This window comes from Pogona vitticeps, chromosome 2, assembly GCF_051106095.1.
Source record: "Pogona vitticeps strain Pit_001003342236 chromosome 2, PviZW2.1, whole genome shotgun sequence".
In the NCBI taxonomy this organism is placed as follows: Eukaryota; Metazoa; Chordata; class Lepidosauria; order Squamata; family Agamidae; genus Pogona; species Pogona vitticeps.
The window spans coordinates 141282811-141301677 of NC_135784.1; the positions used below are offsets into that span (position 1 = coordinate 141282811).

At 44.0% G+C, this 18867-nt stretch overlaps 1 protein-coding gene across 1 annotated transcript; it reads left to right on the plus strand.

Annotated features, from left to right (window-relative positions):
• The first annotated feature begins 934 nt into the window (after positions 1–934).
• CBX2 (chromobox 2) lies at positions 935–18554 on the plus strand. The gene is made up of 5 exons (XM_072990698.2): positions 935–1146; positions 1258–1301; positions 2634–2699; positions 11132–11201; positions 11774–18554. The coding sequence occupies exons 1-5, from the start codon at positions 1075–1077 to the stop codon at positions 13133–13135; spliced, it is 1614 nt and encodes a 537-aa protein (XP_072846799.2). The 5' UTR covers positions 935–1074; the 3' UTR covers positions 13136–18554.
• Positions 18555–18867: the final 313 nt, after the last annotated feature.

Sequence of the window (18867 nt, forward strand, 5' to 3'; positions counted from 1 at the left end):
GTCACACCACGAGAAAACTCAGCAGAAAAGACAATAATGTTGGGAAAAGTGGAAAGCAGCAATAAAAAAGGAAGACAGAACATGAGATGGATGGCCTCAATAAAGCAAGTCAGGGCCTTCATTTTGTATGAATGTTAATGACAAGAGTTTTGGGAAGTCTTTAATTTCTAGGGTCTCCTTAAACTGGAAACCAGTTGATGGCACCCAGCCCCGCAAAGATTACGGGAGGGGGCATGGGGGAGGCAAAAACTTCTCGCGTCCTCCGGGCACCTCTATAAACTCACTAGGACAGTTTGAAAAACGCCCCGTGAATGGGCTTGAGAGTTTTTCGAAAGTTGACGGAAAAGGCGTTTAAAAGCCCCACTCCAGAGCGCAATGCAACCTCCGATGGAAGCAAACGTCGCCAGCAGCAAGTTTCCGGGGGGGGGGAGGGGGGGGAGGGGGCGCAGCGCAGCATGCTCAAGAAGGTGTAAACGGACGCTGAGCACAAATCCGGGCAATGTAGCGACGTTTTCCTACGGTTTAAACTCAAGAGACGGAGAATCGCTCCAATCCCACTACTGGATCAAAGAGGATCGCGAACGCCACGGGAGACAATAGGAGCAGCTTCGCTCCCTTTCTTCGCCAGAAGCTGCCCGCTCCGCCTTCCCGGTTTCTCATTGGCTCGTTGGGAATTTGGGGAGCCCCCCGAGCTGGGCGTGGGAAGGCGGAGTCGGCTGCGCGCGCGCGCGCCGCATTGTGTGCTCCAGAAGCGAAGCGAAGGGTAGTGAGGCGGGCGGCGGAGGGGGGGGGGGGGTGGCGGTGCGGTGTGCGCGCGCTTCCTCCTCCTCCTCCTCCTCCTCCTCCTCCTCCTCCTTGCTGAGGGAGGGCGGCGGCGGCGGCGGCGGCAGGAGGAGCAGCAGCAGCGGCAGCCGCGAGACCAGCCTCGGCAGCGGGTGAGGGGGAGCGCGCGCTCCCGAGGCCTCTCGCCTGGTGCAGGCACAACGCTGGCTCCGCTAAGAGCAAGCCAGAGGAGGAGGAAGAGGAGGAGGAGACGGAGAAGGAGACGGGAGCCCAGCCGAGCCAGCCGGCGCCATGGAGGAGCTGAGCAGCGTGGGAGAGCAGGTCTTCGCCGCCGAGTGCATCCTCAGCAAGCGGCTCCGCAAGGTAGGCGGGCGGGCGGGCGAGCCAGCCGGGCGGGCGCAGGAGCCGTTGCCTCCGCCTGGCCTCCCGCTAACCCGCCTCTTTTTTTTCTTTCTTGTTCCTTCTCCTCCGCAGGGCAAGCTGGAGTATTTGGTGAAGTGGAGAGGCTGGTCTTCCAAGTGAGTTCGGACAATGACCCGGCAGCTGGGCGCCCGCCGGCCCGTGGGGGCTGAAGGGGGTCCCGGGGCGGGGCTTGGGGGCTTGGAGCCGAGGCGGCGGCCGGGCCGAGGCGGCGGCCGGGGGAGTGTGGAGGAGAACCGGACAAGCGAGGGCGAGAGGGGTGGCGGGGAGTGCTCCTCGGGCGGGAAGGCGGGGAGGAGGGAAAGGCGAGAGAGAGAGAGAGAGAGAGTGTCTCCCCCCACACACACTCCGCGAAACGTTGGCTACTTTGGGGAGGCGCTGCTGCTTCTCGGGGGTCGTTTGGGAAGTTCCTCGAGTTCGTGCGTGACTATAGGTTTTGTTTCAAAAAGAAATTTAAGTCGAGAAGAAGGGGAGGGTCTGAAGAGCCAAGCTTCCTCCCCCTGGACCTCCTTTTGTTTACCAGCAATTCGTCCCCCCCCTCCCCCGTCTTTCTTTCTCTTTTTCTTGCCGCTCCCTCTCCCCGCCTTACACAAACTCCTCGATGTTGTTTCCTTCTCCGTCCATGTGTTGCATCTTCTTCTGTTTCTGGCGCTAAACTCCCTGCTTTGCGATGGGGCACCTTCCTTCCTGTCTGTTCGGTGCTGGTGGTGGTGATTGTCTGTCTGAGGGAACCTGAGGAGCAGAGGCCTGTGGGAGCTTTAAAACTCCCCTGGACGGAAATGGGGGAAACCTTCCCTTGTCTGTAGATTCCCTTATGAAACCTGAGTTCCCAATTGATCCATGTGGAGATGGTGGGGCTTCTCCCCCTCTTTTGGAAGAGGAGGGGGGGTTTGTCAACCTCGGAGGGAACCTTCTCTGTTTACCCCTCCCGCCAGCTGCTCCTGCAAGCCAGACTTTCCTCTCTGGTTTTATCCTTTCCTTGCTTGACTTCTCATCTTACTCCCCTGCCCCCACAGCTCAGATGTGTGTTCTCAAATTATTCCTAATCCATCTGAGCTTTCCTCTCATAAGTGGCTATTCTTCTTCTGATTCCTTCCCCATGTCTTTTTCATTAACCAAATTGAACCTGCCCTGTCCTATGCCACTAAATCCTTGCTGCATTTAACGATCCACAGTCCTGAAACCTCACTTTCCCAATCAATGTTTTAAATTTCCTCTGGGATCCAGCAATCGCCTGCCACTACTGGTGCTCTGTGCATTTCTGGAGGGCTCCCTGTAATGAAATGGGATGCCCATTCACCAGATGAGTGGTGTCTTTGTGAAAACGAGTATGCTTTGCCTCAGATTAATAACTTACCATTCAGAGTAGTCTATGTCCAGCTGTTTAAGAAAACAAGGTGTGTTTTCAGTTACCTGTTCCTCTTTCCTAGGCACAACAGCTGGGAACCTGAAGAGAACATTCTTGACCCCAGGCTTCTTTTGGCTTTTCAGAAGAAGTGAGTAGGACTGCCAGGGTTGGGGATGGGGGGAGGAAGGGGCATGGTTTCTTCCAGCAGACCTGCTGGGCTTATGGACACAGAATACAGAGCACGCCATTGTGTATTCATTGTTCCACCTAAATCAGCCAGACCTTCTTTGATATCTAAATATGAAGGGGTTTAAGAGTCTGGTACAGTTAACGACCAGTGTGGAAACAAATATAAAACTGGTTCAGGGTGTTCTCAGACAGTGGTTAATTTGTCCTGCTTTTCCTTCTGGGCTGGATGAATTGACTAAGTAGATAAAGCCTCTTTCTCCTGTTTTACATGCTGTATTAGCACCGTTCATATGCAGCAATGTTAAGTAGGGGGAGGGCCCCTTAAACTAGTTGGATCATGAATTAGTTGTACTGTTTAATTTCAGTGTGTTGTTAGTGGGGCACATTCGTTGTCTAATTAAGGAAAGAAAAAATTAAAAAGTGAAATGGGCAGGAGTGTGATAATTACATTTCAAATTATTCTGTTTCTTTTCCCTTACAGTAGCTTTTAGTGCTGTTGTTTCTTCTATGTGTGAGATTGCAACAATAACTCTTAATATATTTATCATTTTTTTCAGTTTAATGTTTTTGGCGATAAACCATTATCTTGTGAAATTATGCTGGTGTAATGCTAACAGTGTTACTTTTGGAGGCAAATTGTTTCAAACTGAGAAATCTCATAGAAATTACCTCTTTATTTTATTTATTTATTGATTTGTATCCCGCCCATCTGGTCTATACGACCACTCTAGGCAGCTGACTTGGCACATAGTGGCCAAAATCCTGTTGGCATAAGTTTTGATATGCTCCTTGGTAATTAAATTAAATGCCGCCACTGACTCTTGGGCCTGTGTACTCAGACATTAAGACAGCATGTGCACCCACCCCTGGGAATTGTAGCAGGGGCGCTTTATTTACTTGTGAGAAACAGACCAAAACTTTGCTTACATTATGCAATAAGATTTTGGCCAACAGATAATGTCTGTGGTGGTTTCTTAACTTAAGGCAATTCACGTCCAGAAGTTACCCCATTAGCAGCACAAAATTTTTCTGGCAGTGTATTTATGACAACATTTCTTATAAAATCAAGTAGTACTGATTGTACTTGATTGATTGTTGTGCTCAAACATCTGTACTGATGCCTGCGGTGTGCCTAGTTTTTTCATTCATTTTAAGTACCTAAGAAAGAATTATTGTGGATCAGGCTAAAGACCATTCTTGCTCACCAGTTCTCTGAAGGAAGGTGACCAGCAAAATGTCATTACAAGGCTTAAACCAAAGAGTGAACAAACTGTGTAGGGCTCTAGAAGGAATTTTCTGTATATGTGTGATGAAGAAACAGAATGGCAGACAAGCTTAACTTTAAAGTAATATGCATTGATAAATTATCCTAAGGACCAGTGATATGTAGCAAGAGAGATTGCTAGATGAAACGGTCAAAGGTTGCTTGGATATTAAGGAGTGTGTGTTATGCCATGCTTATTTGTTTATTGTTTCAATTGCCCCACAGTGCTAGAGCACTCTTTGGATGGTTTACAACATAATAATGGAAAAAACATATCTCCCACCCACTCACCCAAGTGGGCTGAGTTAACCTTGAGTTGGCTTCCTGTACCTGTTGGGATCAAACTTGGGTTGTGAGCAGAGGCTTGACTGCAATATTGCTGGTTGTTGAGGCAAAGTAACACTGTACCTAATTATACGGGCTGGGAATTTCCCTCTCACCTCTTATCATATGGCAGCTGCTAGCAGTTTTGGCTAGCTAATCAGCTGCCAACTACTTTGTGTTACTTAGAAGCTGACTGGTTAAAACACTGGCAAAACTAAAGATTATGGAGATGTTAGGCAGGTCAGTGTACTCTGTCAGTAACAGAAACAAGTGTAGTGATAGAATTTATTAGGCAAGTGTTCAGAACTGAAACCAGATACAGTATCACACCAAAGAGATATCACTGAAGTAAGTGGCAAAAGCAGGAAGTTGTATTTTAGATCTCTTGCTCTGGCACACAAGATAAAAGCAGAGGTGTTTCATAGATTTCTGGCTGTATCTCAGTGCTGATATGTGTAGGGCTTTTCACAGGTGTAGGACCCAGAACTACCAGAATAAAACATGACAATGGATGCTATGGTTATTTGCAGTGAGATCCACGACTGTACCTTCTGCAGGTCTTGGAGATTTTGAACAGTACATATGAAGACTAGGTTTCTGTGAAACTTTTCACAAGACGTCAAAATAATTTCCTATTTTGTAAAACAGGAATGCTATCTTTATATTGCCCTGACTCTTGTGCCTTTTAGCACTGTTAAAGGTTCAACTTGCTATTTTCAGCTGTTACCTGTTCTGGCTGTCCCTTGTCCAGTTCAGCCAGTCTAGGGTCAGCAGCTTCATTTGCCTGTCTGTGTGGTAGAAGTAGGAATTACATCAAAATTACGTTTTAGTTGTCCTGATCCAAATTCAATAAGGTAAATAAAAATATCTTATGTTATCAGTTGGTATGAAAGATTTGAATTCCAGTAAATTGTTAATTCTACACATTAAAAAAGATCCCTAGAATAAGAGGATGATACAGTTTTAAAAGTCATGGTTGTTATGGGAAGAATATTACTATTGATGGTGCTAATAAATAAAATGAGCTGCCAGTGTGGTTTTATAGACAGATGGTCAGAGTAGGACTCAGATGAATGGGATTCAGATCCTTGTTTGCCCTTAGAAACTCTGTGTGGGGGGTGTGTGGCAATGGTAGCCCACCCCTTAAATACCTCACATATCTTGGAAGCCCTATTTAGAATCTCCGTAAGGTGGATGTAACTTGATGGTGCATAACGACAGTAAATAAAATGGAAAGCTGAGTGCCTAAGGCAGGGGGAACACATTCTGAAAATGAAGGTCATGAAAGTTATAGACAGCAGCATGCAAAGCCAAGTGGGGTATATCAACATGACAGAAAAATTGTAGTAATATTTACATGCCATCAAGCTGGATCTGACTCCTGGCAGCCCTTTCCAGCATTTTCAAAGCTATAGAATAATCAGAAATTGTTTACAGTTCCCTTCTTGTGGGAGTGCTTTGGGATGAGTGCAGCTTTCCCAAGGTCACTCAGGCTGGCCACTGTCCTGTGAGACCCAAAGGGAAGTCACACTTCCAACAACTGGCTCTGCAGCAGGGTGAGTTTGATTAAAATCATGATTAACTTTTTTTGAATCAGTTTTTTTCACAACTTGAATCCAGAAATCTTTGTTTTGACATTTAAATCATGATTTGAACCGAACCAATTTTTGATTTTCATCCACTCTGCACTGCAGCCAGGTACCCAACTCAAATGAGCTATCCAGCCAACATGGTCTAATTCCATACTTGGTCACAGCACGTTGCCAGCATAAAAACCTTGCACAGGCAACTAAGTCAGGTTATAAAGTGTGCATCATGGTCTCACACTGTGCTAGTCTCACATTGTGCATACATAGAGGTCGCAAGAGGGAACTCTTAAGTGGCAGGAAGCTGTGGAGAAAGTGCTCTTCATACCGGGAGGAAGCACTCTGAAACACACCTGTATTCACAGAACATGAGGATGTAAGCACATTTTTAACATCTCTGCCTGGAAACCAAAGAGGTATCCCACTTTGGGACTCAAGGCATAAAAGCTGAACCCTGTGCTCTGCTGGATTCCATTAGTTACAAGAGCAAAGATAGAATATCATCTGGGTAAGCAAGGCAATGAGGAACATGTGCTCTCATGTGTGAGCACTCCAGCTGTCTTTCCTGACTCTAGCCACCCACTTTGCCATATGTGAATACTGTGTCTTTTTGGAATTGTACAGCTTTAACACTTCCTAGCCCTCAAACAGCAGAGAAGATTCTTTCTGCCCCCCCTCCCCCGGCAAGCTCTCTGTTAGCAGAGAGCAACATGTATGGAGTACAACGACTATCCCTTGACCATGCAATGCATCCCTCCAATTCCAGAGGGGAAATAATGTTCCCATAGTTATTGTAGTTTCCCACTCTGCTGTCCACTCCAGCAAGGAGGCAGGATGATGAATCTCTGTTCTCAGTTGCTGAGTAGTCAGCAGCACAGGGAGGCTGGGATGCCCCAACCAGGCTGCTTCCACAATTGGTGTGATGTTTCTCTCTTGGGAGACAAATATGAATACTGTATTTCCTCTCTCGCCTACACTGACTGTAACTTACTTTAGCATAGCACATTGCAGTTGGAGTAGATCCATTTGAATCTATGGAACTTATGGCATTGACCCAGTCAATCCTTTCAGAGTTGCTGAGTTTACTCTAGTGTAATTTACTATGCTAAGCCACAGAATTTTGGCTGCTTCGTGTTGTGCATCTCCTGTGCTCATACTTCACTCTTCAACAGGTAGAAATGGCCAGCCCTATATCCTGTTCCATGTAGAACAGAAGGGAGCCCCTAGCAGTGAATAGGATACTCCCAGCAATGTTCCTGTTGGATTTTTTTGACTTCCTGGCTTCAGATGGGCTCATATTCCTTTGTATGCTCTAGGACAACTCAGTGATGCAACAGGTGAAGGTGTTCCTAGCAAGGCGGTGGTATCATCATCAGGCACACTGTCTGTGGTGTCTGTTGGAGTACTGGGCACAGGATCTTTTCCACTTAGGATCTACTTCATCCTAGGTGCTACTCAATACAAACATATTGCTGGTTTGCCTTTTGCCTTTTCTCACATGCTATGTTCTGGTTTCAGCTGGTGTCAAGATGGAATGGGGTGGGGGTTACACTGGAGCAGGTTAGTGCCTCCCCTCCTTTTCCTGTGTAGTATAAGATGGCAGATCAGTCCATATATATACAGTGGGGTCTTGACTTAAGAACGGCTCGAGTTAAGAACATTTTGACTTAAGAACTGGTCTCGTAGGAAAATATTGACTTGACTTAAGTACTTAGATTTGAGTTAAGAACTGAAAAAAAACCACATGGGAGGCAGGGAAAGTGCAAAATTTGAACTTTCAGCTAACTGTTGGCCAGTGAAAAGGGTGCCTGTCTGCTTCCTCACTCTTCCCAGCGTTTAGAGAGTGGATTGGGAGTCTTCAGACTGCCTGGTACTGCCTGGACTGTATTTTCCCTGCCTTCCCTGAACCTTTCTTGACCTAAGAAAAAAAAAGAAACTTAATATCCCCCTCTAGTGGTCGAAGGCAGAATAGCAGCTTCCCATTAGTTTCTATGGTCGGAAAAGAACAGATACGGATCAAATGGTTTTCAATGCATTCCTATGGGAAATGCAGATTTGACCTGAGAACTTTTTGACTTGAGAACCGCCTTCCAATACGGATTAAGTTCTCAAGTCAAGATCCCACTGTACCTGAAATGCCAGCTGCCACTAGAATGTATATGGGAGTCAGAAGGGTGATGTTAAGAGGTGATAGTGTAGGTCTAGCCTACTTGGATGCTACCCAAAACAACTGGCCTATTGGGCAACATAGAGAGGAGGTAAACAGTCTGGTTGGCCCATGCAGGGCCAAGCTGTTTGGCGGCAGTGTACCTAGGAGTCTTCTTTCCCATTTCTTGGTATATGGTTCTGGTATAGATTTGAACTAGGTTTACTTACTGTCAGAGTTACCTCTGGCATGTAAGCTGTTTGACCAGGTTAGAGCTCCTCCAATAACCTTTGAGTCTGGTCCTCTGTGACTGGGACTTCAACCGAGAATCATGGAGAAAATGAATGTCCCATGGTATGTCTTTTACTATAGCAGAATGATTAGGGAGCTGCTTTATGAAGTTTGCAGTGTGGTTTTCAGTTCCAGGAGCAGCTGCTCCTTTGCCCCTGACGTACTTTTCTCCCTACAAGCAAAATAGGAGTAGAGCCATGCTTTTTTCTCCCAATGGGGCTCAGAAACCTGTGCTTCCCAACCCTGAGTGGTGTGTATGAGCTGCTAGAGAGTGTTTCAGCCAGTCTGGCTGTGCACATGTGTCCTAATCCTTCCTTTGCTTTGCAAAAATGTTTCCTCCCTTAGGTGGGACTTGGACCTTTTTCCCAGAGGGGGCGCTGAATGCTCTTGACAGACCCCCTGCTCAGGCTGCTGTGCAGACATTGTGCTTGTTGACTCTCCTTTATCCCCTTTGAGTATATGTTGCATTCCAAAACAATGATTGCGGTGGACATAAGTGATTTGAATCCCTGGGGACTAAATGCCTAATCTTTCATACTTATATTGTGTAACTGATTCACCCCCCTTAATTAAGCATGCATTTGATATATAGTGGTGCCTCACATTACAAGCTCTCCGTTTGACGACAAAATCGCTTTACGTCGATGTTTTTGTGATCACAAAAGCGATCGCAAAACGATGTTCCCTATGGGGGAATTTCGCTTTGCGATGATTGGTCCCCTGTTTCGGTAACCAGTCATTGCAAAGCGATGATTTTCGCACAGCTGATCGGCGGTTTCAAAATGACCACCAGGAAAAAAAATGGCCGCCTGCTGTTTTCTGGCACGGATTCCTCGCTGCACGGGCAGCGAAAATGGCCGCGCTATGGAGGATCTTCGCTGGACGGTGAGTTTGGAGCCCCTAGGAACACATTAATCAGGTTTTAATGCATTTCTATGGGCTTTTTAAAATTGCATGACAACGTTTTCATTTTACAGCAATTTTCGCGGAACGAATTAATGTCGTCATGCGAGGCACCATTGTACTGTATGGCTATTCTGCCAACATAGCAATGGTGTATCTTCTATTCTAGCATAAAGCCAGTGTAGAATTATTCTGCTTGTAATGATATAAAATTGCAGATCTGTTTGGATTCAGTACATGTTATGTGAAATCAAACAGCATGTACTTGATACAGTTGAAAAGATGCAACATTTGAACATCAAAATGTGATTTTTTTAAAAAAGTTAGTAAAAACACTGAAATGGTCATTGTTACTATATGTATCTAACATATTTAAGGACACAGTGCATAAAGATAGCTTCTTTAAAATGTAAATATGTAATATCTAGGGTTTTTTTTTTAAACGAAAGAAATAAAGCAGAATACAGGTATTGGAATATATCTGCAGCATTGCAACTGCATAGGCCTTTCAACAGTAAAAATAACTGTAGGAATAATAGGAGAAGACAAGCATAATGCCGTTAAAACCAGATTGGTTGTCAGCATTCCTACAAATATGATGTGATTTTCCCCTTTCTTATGTATTCTAATGTGTTGGAAAATTTGGAGTATTACAAAATACCATTTGTGCACATTTACTCTGTAGTTGAATGGTCATCTAAGTGATATGACTGGTTCTGTTAAGCAGTTTTGTTTTGATATCTTTAGCTGTGTTTTGATATCTTTTGCTGTATGGGAAAATGAGAGAATAAGGGTATTTAAAAATACATTATTCTATGTGTTATGGGATGTACTTATACTGTATGTGATTTAATATGTCATATTGGTTTATTTTGTGATTGTATGCATCAGAATGTCTTTTCACAATTTAGTTTGAAGGTACAATATATAGATCATTCAGCATTACACTTAATTGGCTATTCTAAAAGTGATGTTGACTTTTTTCAAAAACCAGAATGTTGTGTTCAGAGAAACTCCAAAAAGGGGAAGTTGTTACTGACCTCTGCACAATTCTTAATATGGGGGGGGGGAGGGGATTGAAGTGGCATAAAGAAAATGGCCAGAATCCTATTGGTTATTTACACTAGCATAGGTTTAGTGGCTTAAATCACAGCAATAAACTGTTGCTAGTGAATTGGTTGCTACTTGGGTTCTTTGTTACATGCCAAGTTACACCAGTAGTACAAAGTTATAAATACAAGCCATGGTTCATTAACTAGTGATTCTCCACTGTAATTTTCACCACTGCACTTTGACTGGCTAATAAATTATCTGCTGAAAGGAAATGCGGGGGGGGGGGGGGAATGAGGCTATGCACAAAGGATTAGACAGAACTAACAGTTTTACTCCATAGAAACAGAAGAAGCTCATAAAAGAAAGTAGTCAAGGACTTCTACAAATCCAAATTCCTTGGATCTTGCTTTGTAACATGTTAACAGATCATTTAAGAAATCAGCCAACCTTTCAATGTCTCTCATGTGTTAAAATAGCCATCTGTGTGAAGGATAGAGTGTCAGACTAAGACTCCGGAGACCTGGGTTCCTTTCTCAGCCATGTAAATTCACATGGTTGGGGGGAGCTATAGTACTGATAAACAACTCTTTAGATATCGCCTACCTTGAAAACCCTGTTAAGGTCACCATAGGATCCAGATTCAAATGAATGACACATAACAACTGCATTTGTGCATGGCTGCAGTCAAGCAGAGAAAGATTTGTGTAGATTAATAAAAATGTGCTACTGAATTTGCAGTGTGGCTGTATTTAAAATGAGCCATCCTTTGATGAGGGAGAACATGTGGGAGTGTAACAATTATGATGTGATTTGTTGTCTTTCAGGGAACATGAGAAAGAGGTGCAAAATCGGAAGAGGGGCAAGCGACCAAGAGGAAGACCTAGGAAAAACATTGTAAGTAATGGTAGCTTCTGGGAGAAAGCTCTAAGCTGAGCTATAGCTGGGCATTGTGGGGTATGTTTGCTTGGGCTCAAGACATGCTTCTTGTGCTCTAATGGGTAAGAATCTCTTGTGTAATCTGGCTAGATCCTATATTGTGGGGGACGTGACACTCTCCATGGGAAACCAGAAAAATACATAACTAATGTCTATGTTAATGTCAATATCCTTACTGAAGCAACTGAAAGCAAATATCATGTACTCAAATTTGAAGAACAAAAAGGTGTCCACATAATAAAACTGGAATGTACTTATTCTAACCTTACTTAAGATAATACAGCTATACACAACACTCGGAGGTTAGGATGCTAGGGAAGAGAACCAGATGCAGCCAGCCTTTGTTAGCAACAAAAAATAGCCATCTGCTTTAGCCACTTTCCTGTTACAGGCTAGATCTGTCCACTTCAATAGACTTGTCAGCTGGACACCCAGATTTTTTTTACTGGCAGTAGTACTGAAGGAGTAGTTCATAGTAGTAATGTTGCTCCCATTGTATTGTTTTTTTGTCTTTAACTTTGTGTTTAAAGGAACCTGAGGTGCCCTCAAAGAGCAAATCCAGCAGTTCTTCCTCCTCAACGTCCTCCTCCTCTTCCTCTTCTGAAGAGGAGGATGAAAGTGACCTTGAGGCAAAGAGAGCCCAGCGGAGCAGAGAGAGTCACCCGGTGCCTCAAAAGAAAGCTCAGATTCTTGTGGCCAAACCTGAGAACAAGGAGCCCGCGAGGAAGAAGCGCGGGCGCAAACCATTGCCTCCAGAGCAGAAGGCAGCAAAGAAGACCGTCAACCTGACCAAGGTGCTTAAAACGAACCGGAAGGACATGGGAGCAGGAGGGGGACCCAAACTGATCAGCAAGATGCAGCTGCCGCCGCACAGCGCTCAGAGTTCCGGCATTGCCATGCTTAAATCCCACATGAAGGAAGCCCAAGGTGCGTTGGGTGGCTTCTGTTCCGGAACGCCTGCCACTGAGAAGCTCTCTGGCATTGTGAAGAGCACCTCGCCTGGAAGCCCAAACTGTGGCATCAGCTGGCAAAGCTCCATTGTGCATTATATGAACAGGATGTCCCAGAGCCAAAACTCAGCAGATGCCTCCCCTGTGGGAAGGCTGGCTGTCAACAGTGGCCTAGGGCTGGACTTGAAACTGAAAAACCAGAAAGGGGCTGGGGATCTGGAGTTGACCATGCAGGGGTCCAAAGTGACTAAGAGGCCCAGCGGCAGTGCATTGGGGGAACAGAAGACAGGGTACGGGGTCGGTGCTCAGAATTTGCACAATGGCAATAAAGTTCCTGCTGGCTCTCCCAGCAGCCAGCCAGCCTCCAATCAGGAGATCAATCTCCAAGCTTTAAACCTGCAGAGCGTGAAAAACGGGCCGAGCTCCACTAGCAGCAGCAGCCTTTCTCGCCACAGCTGTGGGACTGTAGCCAAAAGCAGCGGCGGCGGCAGTCTAGCAACAAGCATAGGTGCAGCCAAAGGGAGTGGGGCTGGTGGTGGGAGTCCAAATGCTGCCACTGCAGGGTCAGTGTTGATGGACCCAGAAACTCGCAAGAGTGAGAAGTCAGGGGTGCAAAGAACAGCCACTGACAAGAGAGATCCAACCACAAAAGGCCCATGTGCCCAGGAAGGATGTCCTGCCGCAGAAAATCACAAGACTTCAGCCCTCTCAGAGGTCAGCACCGGAGAGGAGGAGACGAGCTCTGACTCCGATAGAGACTCTGCTTCTTTCCCCGGAGGAGGCCAGAACATGTCTGTCTCCATCCAGACTAGCCAAGACTGGAAGCCCACTCGCAGCCTCATTGAACATGTCTTCGTCACAGATGTGACTGCTAATCTGATCACAGTCACTGTCAAAGAATCTCCAACCAGTGTTGGCTTTTTTAATCTCAGACATTACTGAGCTCTGAGCCATGCAAGGGAAATATTTCCCCTCTCAGTCTGTCTCAACTGGCTCTACCTGATGGTTGATTGAGATGCCAGAAAAAGGGGTGGGGGTGGGGGTGGGGAAGCCCAGCTGCTACTGTCCCTTGTAAGCTATATGCCATTAAATGAGAACTCTGTATTGGAAGACTCTGTAGATGTTGGCCTTGGTAGCTTTTGGCTTCTGCTAGTGTTATCTGTGGAAACATCCTGAAGCCTATAGGGAATTCTTCTTGGGTGCCAAGATATTATGCAGCTGCCAATCAGTATGTAGAGAAGGGCTTTGAGACTCTTCCCCCCCCCCCATGAAACCCCATGAGAATTGGCTTTAGTTGTTGGAAAGAGGAAGTTGGGTGCTAGCTTCTAGCCCTTCCCCACCCCCTGTACTTGGGTTTCTTAGCTTTATCCTTTGAAATAGCAGAGACTGGATATCCAACTGCCAGATAGGCTGCAGAGAGAAGTCCTAAAAATAAACCTACCAAACAGTAACATGAAGGAAAATGGTTCTTTGCTTTTCCAACAAACAATCCAGATCTTGTCCATGGTGAGTTAAACACAAGCTAATCTTGGAAGTAAATCTTTACATTTAGGACATCTGCAAAGGGGCAGAAGAAATGAAAACATGGTATGCCGTGCTTCTGAAGCTCAGGTAGTTTGAAGAAGAGGCATAGCCCCCTGAGCATTTGAGGGGTTGGGCATAAAGAACACAGGGGACTCAGGTTGAGCATTTGAAGGGAACTGAGCTATCTGGAAATCCTTGTACTGCAGTAGATAGGAAATAATCAGGAGAGGGAGGCAGTTTTGGAAATTTTAAGTACCAGATCTTTCCATGAACACAGCATGCCCTTTCATTTGCCACATGCTACCATACAACACTCAGTGGAGAACACAGCCTTCTTTTCCTCATCAATACCTCTGTATGTGTGATTGTGCATACATAGGAGTATCTCACACATTAGAGAATTTAGGTGAAAACAAAATAAAAATAAAAGGCAAAAAAAGAAAAAAACATAGTGGCACCTTAAATACTAATTTTTATATTTTTTTAACATGACCTTTCATAGACAAGTCCACTTCATCAGATTGTCCATGAAAGCTCACGTTAAATATATATAAGTCTAAGATGCCACCACATTTTTGTCTCTTATTTTACCTTTTTAAAATTTCATTTTCACCTATAATGCTTGCACAGACTAACATGATTATCCTTCTACAACTGTTCGAGAATTTGACAAGGAAAGCATTCATGTGTAAAATGTCGTGCATGTTGCATGCAGGTCATTTTTAAAACCATATAGTGAAGTTCTGTATGTATGCGGTCAGTATTGGCTCCCCACAACCATAGGAAAAGAATTGTACATGCAGTAATGATAAATGGTATCCAAACCAGTTGCATGGTGTTTCTTACAGAGAAGAAACAGAAAAGCAAGACTGATACAGAAGTGTTCTCAGAAAATGGTGTAAAGTATGAACAGCCATTGAGGGCCTTTGATGTTTAGAGAAAGATTTGGGTTTCTGTCAGACTTGTACCCTTGCCTCCGACTTAACCATTAAGTATCCCATAGATTTAATGTTCAGTTGGAGATTCCATTTCCTCGTTTTCTCCTGTCCTAGGCATTGGAACTCCATAGCCCTATTCAAGCATCCTTTTCTCCACATTGAGAAGGGAGTGTGTGCTTCAGCCCCAGCTCCTCCTGCCTTCCCAGTATTGGAGGAAAGGCTTGAAAAGGAATTGTAATCATATCTGGCTGAATGTGACTCCAGAGCTCCACTCTCTGTGCTCAAAGAGAAATGATGGATGAATAGGCTAAAGTCTTGCATCCCTCTGTGACATAGTGCTAATCTTCAGACATAGTGGGGATTGAAAGTTCTCCTTACGTTTGTTTAGCTGAAATAAGAATTTACAGTGACACCATCCTTCAACTGGACACCAGTCCATGAAACCAGGGGCGGGTGGGCTGGAAAGCAGCTTGAGACCAATATTTGCCCTTCAGTTAAATTTACCAGGATCTAGATCAGTTTAGATATATCCCGAAGCAAATGTTTCCTGTAGGTCAAAAGCTGTATGCCACTTGGGGCTAGCACTAAACAGAATATTTGGCTCTGACCTGAGTTATCTTATTTAACCAGAACTTTGATAAGCTCTTTAGATGAATTCTCAAGCCCACAGCATACTAAGAGGGGAGATACAGGAAGGAGTAAGAGTTGTGGCTGAATTATTCCCAAAGAAATGCCCTCGAACCTTGGATTCTTCTACAAAGACTAATACAGTCACAGGGCACATTGGCATTAAAATATTTTTGATTGGAGCCAATGCAGACAACAGGTGATATCTCTTAACTTGCTTCTGAAAAGGAGGCAGATGGTTTGCGCATCTTGGCCTATTGTTTATATATCATGCATACTGGTTTGCAGGTTTTTGGACCTTTTGAAACCAATGTTTTGCCCTTGTTTAAAAGGAAGAGGAGAAAAAGGCAGCCTGAAAACTTGCATCACTAAATGGGTGCCTGCAGTTGATTTGAGTGATTCTACTTCAGAAATGGATAGCTGGATTTATCTAAGTTTTATTGTATAGAAATAAATGCCATGGTAAATCCAGTGGCATTCATTTCCATTTAGCTGCATTTAAAATTGGGGTGAAGATTTCTATTGATACTGTGTTTTAAGAAGTGTTTTTACAATAACACAGTTCCTGGTTCCTCTTGCCAACTCATTTCTGCCTCTGAAGTATGGAATAGAATAAAGTGGTGAAAGTTGACTAGGTAATTCATGCATTTTCTGGTAGCAAAAACAGTCAGCTTTCCAATTGTTCAGAGAGATTGGTTCTCCCAGACAGCACACAGATGGACCTCCATGTTTATTTAGTGGCAATGGCATCATAAGAAGGTACCTTGGCTGCATCTAAAGTAAGCAGAGATCTGTAGGAATGTCACTTCTTCTAATATAGTGGTCAACTTGAGAATTCAGCTATCTGTATAAATGGTAATGGAGCACGACATATACTTTGAATACAAGTACACAGAGATGGGGGGGGGGAAATCTTTCTTTCATCTTCTCCACTCAAGTGCCCTCCTTTTGTGTGTTGAGCCTGTGAATTGCTATATAACTATCTCATAGAACAGTGAATGACTCAGGAGACATGGCTTCCTGTTTTCTCTGTTTTGGGAGCTGTATTTGTTTTACTCTAATATTAGAACCCTTAAGACCTGTGTGGGTTTAGCATATATGATTTCTTCCCCCCCCCCCCCCGGCAAGCAAGGAAACAGTCTCTTCCATTCTGAGTGGCATAATGTAACAGTGTGTTGGTGCTTCTGTCTTTTTTGTTTAAGCTCAAGCCAGGGGATTCTGCATGTAGGCAACGAAGTGAAAACTTGATAAAACTTGGCCAGTTTGGGCTTGGACAAATAAGCTGCTGAGGTTATTTCTGTGCTTTAGATAGAATTGGCTGGTCCCTGCTTTCGTATTAAAGATGATGGATCGACAAACTGGTGGTACCTGCTACCTCACTGTCATTGCTGGATGTAAACTAATACCACATTTAGCATTTGTAAATCTTAATTCCCTTTAACCTCTATGGCGTGCCTATTTAGAAGGATCTGCTTGCAGTGGTTTGAGGCTGTTGCCACAACTAGGTGGGTGTTCCTGTTTTTCATGGAGTGCCACGGTTCTCAAGCAAAGTGAAGGGAAGAGAGTTCATACCCACTTGATGCTTGTGCTAAATTGGCTGGGCGGCTCTCGGTTAGATGTACCATCTTCCTCTTTTTGTAGAGGACGTTGTCTTTTCACAAGTGAGAGAAACAAGACTGGTTTCTGGTGAATTAATGGGGCATCTTGTTCTTTAGAAGGTGCCCATTGATGCAGTCTGAGACATCAGGAGTGACATTGCCTCCATTCAGCCACACTATCTTCATTAATGTATCTTAGGCCCTAGCTATAGTATGTGTGTGTGTGTGTACATATACACATATGCCTGATCTTATACTGTACTCCCAGTGTTGCAGCTTGCACCACATCTATTCTGCTCTAGTGCGCCCTGTTTGGCTTTGTTCTAACCTCTGTTCCTAGCCTGTGCAGCTGCTCATTTTCAATATGCTTACTCTCCTGTTGTAAATTTAAAGTGCAACAGGTTCCCTGTTTGCTAGGGTGATGTGTTTTTCAAATTTCTGTGCTGTCACTTTGCAGCACTTGACTCTGGTCTTCAGGCAGTGCCATTGTCAACAGGCATTTTAATATTCCTTTGCTTGCTTGGAAGACCGAAAGGCCTGTTGCTGTCTTTCTCTTATTTAGAAGCTCTAAATGCTGTGCCTTTCTTTTACCAGCTACTTCAGTCCCAAAGTCTGTAATCTTGAAAACGCCTTACCTTAACCAGGAAAATGGTCCACAAGTTTCTGATAACTTGAGTTGGCTCCATGAGTTGCTAGGTGTTAAAGTGAGCGGAACATTTAAAAAATATAAACAAATTGGCATCTCATAGGCAAACTGCATTTGAATTCACAGTTAAATTTAATCAATTGATTAAATGTTAGTGTTCAAAACCAATCTTTATGAGGAGGGGGGGTTCTTAAGTTTGCTGCTATTTGTCAATGTTTTAGTTGTGTGGCAAACTTAAAACGATACTGCTATATTTCTCAAATTATGAATCATTTGGGAAAAAAAAACTGAACGGTGCTACACCTTTTGTATTTCAGTTGGATGTTGGCCTCTCCCACCAAGGATTTGATTGAAAGAAGTGGTCAGTTTTAGTCCCCTAGTTTAAAAGAAGTATATACAATATCAAACACACACATACATAGACATCAGATTTCCTTTGTATGGGACAGTCCGATAACATTCAGCGTATTCAGTTTTGAGTTCAAAAGAAATAGCTTTCACAAGATGGAAACTTGTGAAAATTGGTTCACTGCTTCTTGTAATGTGTGTCAATCACTGTGTGTTTAATTTTTAAAAAGCCAAATAGTTCTTGTATGACATTTTCTAATTGCTTTAACTAGAGCTGCTTCTTTGCTTTTGTGCTAAGAGAACAAAAGTTGGAGATGTTGTTACCCTGGGAAAGCTTAGGTTCTTTGTTAGAGTGGGACAGACTTCCCAGCCAGAATATTAAATAAGGCTGAAAGTAAGGTCTGCCCATTGATTTCACTGTGGGCTTTACTGATGCATTTTGTGGGGGTTTGTTTGCTTGACCCTGACCGACTTGCTTGCTTCTCTTGTGTGCTGTCTTATCTTCCAGTATTCCTTGGCCATTAACATTAGTTTAGACTTAATAGGCTGTTTCATTTGTGTTTTTTTTTTAATTTATTTTTCAGGATAAAAAAACTCATAGAAGATGTTATACTGGACAGTTTTGTATAACTTTCAATTAATTGTTTTAGTATCAATAAATATTTTTTTAACTTTTCAGCGTACTGTGGTCTATGCTTGTCCTGGGTCTTGATTCTATGACTAATCCCCCACTACCACCCAGTCTTGGGCTGCTGTTCCTCGTCCTCCTTAACTATTGATGAGGCTGGCAGATGCTGATGGGTACTGGAGTCCGAAATCATCCAGAGGGCCACATATTTTCCAGGGCCTGATTTACAGGATTGCAAACTAAGAGGAATATAGTATCAGTTATCCCAACAGCCAGTTTGACATAGAAGGTATATGAAAAACAAAGAAGAAAATTAAAATAATGGGGCTTCTGCTGATCAGAGGACTTGGGGAAACATCCTGAAC